This window comes from Diospyros lotus, chromosome 8 (assembly GCF_014633365.1).
Source record: "Diospyros lotus cultivar Yz01 chromosome 8, ASM1463336v1, whole genome shotgun sequence".
Taxonomy (NCBI): Eukaryota; Viridiplantae; Streptophyta; class Magnoliopsida; order Ericales; family Ebenaceae; genus Diospyros; species Diospyros lotus.
In genome coordinates this window covers 321,548-328,450 of record NC_068345.1, presented here as the reverse complement: position 1 = coordinate 328,450, position 6,903 = coordinate 321,548, and the positions used below count along the sequence as shown (strand labels likewise).

Below are 6,903 nucleotides of genomic sequence, written 5' to 3'. Positions count from 1 at the left end.
TTCTCACTGTCCGTAATCACTGTTAATCGACGACTCTTCCACCAACATCGCTTTTTATTTCTTAGACCCCGAGCCATTCATTCAGTTAATGGGGGTAAAGGGGTGAGTTCTGGGGCTCAATAAAGGCAATATGCAATGCAATAAATTAATGAGCATGATCTCATAGATAAAAATGAAGTGCAACGTGTATGCAAGTTCGTCCACGGCACCTATCTCAAGCTCTAGGCAGTACAAGAAAAGTAGTTTTTAGTGGCGGCCAAAAGATATTTGTCACAAATACAACTATTAGTGGCGGTCATAAATTGTTTGTCACTAAAAAGGCATGTTTAGTGGCAGTCATAAATTATTTGTCACTAAAAAGGTATGTTTAGTGGCGGTCGAAAAAATTGGCCACTAAAAAGCTCATTGTTTGTGATGGCCGCAATTGTTGGCCACTAAAGGTGCATTATTGTGACAGCTGATCGTGGCGACGGCCACGATTTGTGGCCACTAAAGGTGCACTATTGTGACAGCCGATCGTGGCGGCCACTAAAAGTTTTGGGTGTTGATCATGTTTATCTTATGAGGGATGACATTAACGGTCACTAAAAGTAAATTATTTGTGGCGACCATGTGTTACGACCACTAAAAGTGAATTATTTGTGAAGGCTATGGGCAGCGGCCACTAAAAGTGGATTATTTGTGACGACCAAACATGGCGGTCACAAAAATAAGCAAGCCTATTTGTGAGGGTCGATATGGGCAGCCACCAAAAGTACATTATTAGTAACGGCCACAGGTGGCGGCCGCTAAAAATTTTAGGTGTTGATCAAGTTTATTAGAGAAAGCTCATTTCGTTGTGCAGTGTGGAGCAAAGACATCTCAAATAAAAATTTGGCAACGAGCAGAGGGTTTTCCTATGCCATGAGTAATGGCATCCATTGGGTATTCTGGTGGACAGATTTTTACACCAAACCTTCTAAGGTGAAGTTGCCCACTTGTTGAAGGGAAAAGGTTTTGGAACTCAGTGGGTTTTTTGAAGTCTGTTAGTATTTCATAAATTTTAATATGTAATATTTATTAAATTAATTAAAAGATAACATGTGATTGTCATTTAACTGAATTTGTCATTTAGCGACTTCAAGAAGAATTATTGCACAAACTTAGGGTGTATTTGATAGCATAAAAATTCTATAGAAAATGTCACATTCGAGAAATTGAATTCTATCTTTGTTGTTTGACACATTGCATTTTGTATGGAATTAAACTCCATGGTACAACCATTAAAGCATATTTTGACCTATTTTTCATTAAAAATTCCATTTCTGAAGGGTAGTTTTTGTTTTCCATGCAAGTTGAAAAAATGTTTTATTTTTCAACTAAATGCTATTAAACATTGAAAAAAGATGAAAGAGGAAAATATTTTCGAATTTCATAGAAAACAATTTCCACCTTCCCCTAGTTGCAATTTTTTATGGAAAATGAATCAAAATATACTTCAATGTGTTGTACCATGAAAATTTTCCACGAAAAATGTTAAGCAATCAAACATACAAGCATGGAAAATTTTTCATTGATGTGACATTTTTCATGGAAAACAATTCCAATCAAATAATGTTTGATTAGAAAAAGATGGAAAGAGAAATTATTTTTCAATTCCATGGAGAACAATTCCCACCTCTCTCTTAAGTTGTAATTTTTTTATGAAAAATAGGGCAAAACATGCTTCAATGAGTTGTATCATAAAATTTTTTCATGAAAAATGTTAAGGAATCAAACATACAAGTATGATTTTTTTTTGATGTGACATTTTTTTATGAAAAATAATTCCAATCAAACATATTCTAATGCAAGGTAAATTAAATGGATGATAGCTAAAATAAATTTAAATTTTAAAATTTTAACTTAATAACTACTTAAATAAAGAGATTTCATAATTCAAAATTTTAAAGTTATCTTACCTTACATAAATAAACTAAATTTATAGAAAAAATTATCGCATGTGAAGCACAGAAACGGCTCGGAGGCGCCGTTTCGACGTTTCCAAACCGTTTTCCATTTCGAAAACGTTAAAAAAGGCTCAAAACGTTTTTTAGGCCATTTGTGTAATTTTTAAAAACATTGGGACCGTTTCATAATTTTCAAAACTTGGCTGGAAATGCGTTTCCAGCACATGCCATTTGGCATATGCTTGTCCTAAAAACTTTTGACTGTCTCCTTCCTCTTTTCTTTTTCTTCTTTTTTTTCTCCTTCACTCTCTTCCGTAGCAGCCATTTGCTTCGTCGTCGCCGTCGCTATCTGCTTCGTCGTCGCCATCTGTTTCCAAAGTGCCTCGTCGTCTACTTCCAAAGTGCCTCGCCGTCTGCTTCGTTGTTGTCTGCTTCCAGAGCGATTGCCATCTGCTTTCGGTCGCCCACGTCGTTACGGTCACCCATGCCTTCTACTTTCTTCCCTCGGTTTCAGTCGATGATCGCCCATGCCTTCATTCCTTTTTGTAACACTATTAAGTAAGTCGCCAACTCCTGTTCAGGTTAGAATGGTAATATTTAAGCCCTTTTGGCGGCCTGCTGTTGTATTGGGAATTTTTCCCGATGGGTAGACAATATTTGGAGCATTTCTCAATTTGTGCTAATATTTTAGTGGATGCTTTTAAATGGGCTGAGGGGTGGACAGTAAGAGTTGAATGTTTTGAGTTATTTTTTTTTTTGGGGGTGATAGATAATTGTTTTTATTTTGGTTAGTCTTAACTTAATTATGATTTAATTAAAATTTACTTACTGTGGTTTTAATTATTGTGGCTATTATAATTGTTAGTTACATAATACTATTGGCTGTTATAATTAAATTAATTGTGATTGTTATAATTACATTATAATTGTGGCGGTTATAATTGATAGTTCATTAGATGATTTGTTGATATAATTAAAAATATTGATAGTTTTTCATGTATAATATGATTTATTATATCAAAGTTTGCTTATTACATGAATTATAAATTTGATGAAATTTAGTCTTATATTATCAACCCTATATTTGATCATTTATTAATTAAAAACATTGATAGTTTGAATACATTATGTAAGCTTTGTTTATTGTTTATATTTGAATATTTTTTTATTTTTTCTATATTAAAATTATATTTATAAAAAACTCTTATATTTTTAAAATTTATAATTTATTCTGTATTTTTATTTTTTATTTTTTTTAAAAAATATCATTTTCACGTTTTTATTTTCTATCGAAAACGTCCCCGTTTCCGTTTTTGTGAAATCTAGATGATCGTCCGTTCAACGATGAAGGTACTGGAGACCGTTCTTAGCTGCCCAACCAATTAAAAGTGCACGGGTCAAACTAGGTCACCAATTAAAGTCGGTGGAGAGATACGGACTCTCGTACGCGTTCGGCTTACAACTCTTTCGGACCCACACGCTCCCCAGTTGCAACACGTGACAACTTCGTCCAACGTTAATTGGAAATTTCTAATCATATTTCAAGGAAACATAAATATTCCCGCACAATCTTTTTAACTCAAAACCCACCTCCCCAAGAAAAGCGTGAAAAGAGCAGCCTCCGCTCCGCTAATTAAGATGCCTCGAATCTTCCCTCTTGTCTTGCTCTTCTCCGTCCGTTCCATTCCATGACCATAAAAGTCCCACAAACTAACTATCACCTATCACATATATATAAACAAACACCTACCCACCAAGTAAATTCAAAAGGTCATTACCTCAAGAGACCTCCAAGTTTCGTGGCTAAAAATCTATTTTGTTGTTGTGATCAGCCAAAGAGCTGCAACAATATATAGATATGGCAGCCGCCAGATCGGTCCCTACTTCTGAGCCTTTGGCTCTTCGTCTTCCTGCTGCTGCTTCATGCCGCTGTTCCAACAATTCGATAGGTGTGGCGATTACGCAGCTAACCAGAGGATTTCAGGATGGCAGAGAAAAGAAGATCGGGCTTGTAAGAAGTATTGCCGGCGGTGATGTTGGTAAGAAACAACGGCTGGCTGCGACCACTTCAGAGGAAGTGGTTACTTCAGAGCGTCAGACGAATATTAATGGAGGAGTCGTAGCACTGGATGATCATTTGGCTTCTCTGCTGGCAAAGGTTGCTGATCCGGCCCTTGTGATCTTAAAGTTGGCCATCAAACGACAGCCATGGAACAAGTTATACGCACAGATGTTCATTGAAAGAGTACGTACGTTCAATTTTATTTTCATTGCATATATATATATATATTTATTTTTATAAGAATATATATTATTGATTTTCTTAAGTTGGCCATCCGATGACTTTTCAATTTCGGCAGGCCATACTTGATTGTCGGTTCTTTACATTGTTCGCTGTCGTGGGGTCTTGTCTTGGCTCGGTATTGTGTTTCGTGGAGGTACATATATATGATGGTTATTGTACTTGAGATCTGATTATACGAAGGGTTAAACCCTTGCCCTAACTAATTAATCCTCTCTCTTTCTTCCTTTTGATTATTTTTGCAACCATGCACACTCAATTAATTAAATTCAAATTATATATTTGCAGGGTTGTTTCATCGTCGCAGAATCATATTTTCAGTATTTTCTTGTATTGTCCCAGAGATCAGATCCAGGATCCGTAGTGCACCAACTAATTGGAGCAATAGGTCTCTCTGTCTCTCTCTCTCTCTCTCTCTTCATTTTTCTTTTGCTTAAAGAAGTTTTCATATATTAAATCGTAACGTATATTTGTTTTGTTTGGTACTAATTGTTACATACATATATGTATCTATTGAGAAATATAAAAAAAAACCACTACCAAATATCTCTCATAACTATAAATTAATAATATTGTAGCTATATCATGCATCCTAAATATATATATTATATCATTTCATTTGCTTTGAGTATAAATAAACCGCGTCTAGCGTTTGATGATGCAGATATGTTCCTTGTAGCTGCTGCAATGCTTACATTTGGGATGGGAGTCCATGTGATGTTTGTGGGATCTAAAAATCTGCATGGGACGAGATCAAAATTACCAGCGTCAAACTTGTTTGGACTTTTCCCTCTCAAGGTGAGATATTCGCGCGAGTGCATGCAATAGAAATTGTAAACTAATGAAGCACCGGTTCCAGTGATTTTAAACGTACGTACACACACTGGGACGTACGGGATCTATATATATATATATATATATTCTCGACGTTGGCCAAATTTAAACTTACCAACTAAAGTTTAATTAATTAATTCATCAAAAAGAAAACTGATGAGCATTTAATTAATTTGCAGGCACTTCCAAGGTGGGTTTGCATGCAGTCAGTGAAGGAAGCAAAGTCGAGAATGGGACATGCGGTGATTATGATACTACAAGTGGGAGTGTTGGAGAAGTTCACGACCATACCACTTGTAACTGGGTTTGATCTTGCCTGCTTTGCTGCTGCTCTCTTGGTTTCCTCAGCTTGTATATTTCTACTTTCACGGCTATCTTTCGGTGGCACAGCATCACATATGTAGCTAGCCTCTGCAAGGAAACCAATCTTTTCCACTTCTTCTTCAAAAAGGGATCATTCGAAGAGTAATTAATAAAAGCAAAAAGCTCTTGCCAGAGAGATATTTAATTACATGCTGAAAAGCAAAGCACGCCAGCCAAGAGCAACCAGTCCCCACCCCCGGGGGTTTTCGTGTATGAATCGATTAGTTCCTTTAATTTGTATTTTGCCATTGTTTTATTAATTTAGAATAAATTAAGAGTTATATTTTCTGAGGTTGTCGAATGGGGTTTCAGTGATTTAAAGCTTATTTTATTTTGTCTATATATAGAAAAAGTCCGTCGCACCAAATTAAGAGTGCAGGCGAACTTTCAAGTTGATTTTTCTGTTTTTGCTTACTCATAACTTAATTTCTTGTTTCAGCTCCCTCTTCAAGTTTTGTTCTACATCCAATATTATAAGTAGTTGTATCAGGCTTGGAATCAAATTATGAGAAATCAGTTCGTTTTGCATCATTTTTCTATTAGAAAATTTTGAATTAATTTACAAGGATCTTCAAGAATTTGTTTTTATACCTGTGGTAAGGTTCACTACAAAAAATAAAAATAAAAAAATAATATAACGTATATATACTAAGGGATACATAGTCGGTCGGTTGTTATAATATAAATAGGTTTAATTTACTAACTTTTTTTTTTCTTTTTTCTATTGGTATAGATTAAATATTTACCAACCAAAAACACAATCCACTTATGAAAATAAATATTTTAGCAATAATAATAATAATAATAATAATAATAATAATAATAATAATTTTTGTTGGGAAAAGCACAAATATAATGTGTTGATAAATATAAGTACATTTCATAATATATCAATGGATAAGTACTTCTGTGAAGGTATGATACAATTTATGCTATTTGTATTGGTAAAGATACAATGATTCATCAATGTTTTATTATACTATTTTATTAAAATTTTACTAGCCTATTTTGCCTTATATATTAAGAATAAATTAAATTATTTTCAATACACACTCAATTAATTTAATAAAAATTCTATATTTTTATATAAAGTTTTTCTTTGTTATTAAAAAGATCTATTTGTATGATTAACAAAATAAAATAAAAATTATATTATAATACATTATAATAATTCTAAAACTTTTCAATTGACGTTATTAATTTACATTATTAAAAAATCACATTACCCAAAATTTAGGGGCAATTTGACCCAGTTGTGTTGGGAATCAGTGGGCGGGCCTCGGCCCAGAGATAAATAATGAAGGAAACCTAGGATTCCTCCCCCTTTCTGCCGACTGCGCTTTCCAGGGGAGCGCCGTTGGTCTCACAGTCGAAGGCAATTATCCCCGTCGCACTCGCCTCTGTCCCCCGTTCGCTCCGCCTCTGTCTCTTCCCTTCGCCCTCTCTCACCGCTCCTCTCGGTTGCGCTTCCGTCAC

General features: G+C 34.7%; 1 protein-coding gene across 2 annotated transcripts; it reads left to right on the top strand.

Moving 5' to 3' along the window:
* The first annotated feature begins 3,536 nt into the window (after window positions 1-3,536).
* LOC127807304 (uncharacterized) lies at window positions 3,537-5,833 on the top strand. Of its 2 annotated transcripts, XM_052345021.1 has the most exons (5): window positions 3,540-4,173; window positions 4,289-4,366; window positions 4,519-4,618; window positions 4,895-5,028; window positions 5,244-5,833. In XM_052345021.1, exons 1-5 carry the CDS (start codon window positions 3,787-3,789, stop codon window positions 5,466-5,468), a joined length of 924 nt encoding a protein of 307 aa, XP_052200981.1. In that variant the 5' UTR covers window positions 3,540-3,786; the 3' UTR covers window positions 5,469-5,833. The 2 variants fall into 2 exon arrangements, with proteins under 2 accessions (XP_052200982.1, XP_052200981.1); XM_052345022.1 differs by lacking the exon at window positions 4,289-4,366 and having other exon boundaries at window positions 3,537-4,173.
* The last annotated feature ends 1,070 nt before the right edge of the window (window positions 5,834-6,903 follow it).

Bases quoted from the DNA above. Each gene is read 5' to 3' on its own strand.
- LOC127807304 (XM_052345021.1), top strand. From the start codon at position 3,787: ATGGCAGCCGCCAGATCGGTCCCTACTTCTGAGCCTTTGGCTCTTCGT. The intron at 4,174-4,288 runs GTACGTACGTTC...CAATTTCGGCAG, and splicing joins CACAGATGTTCATTGAAAGA to GCCATACTTGATTGTCGGTT. The intron at 5,029-5,243 runs GTGAGATATTCG...ATTAATTTGCAG, and splicing joins TTGGACTTTTCCCTCTCAAG to GCACTTCCAAGGTGGGTTTG.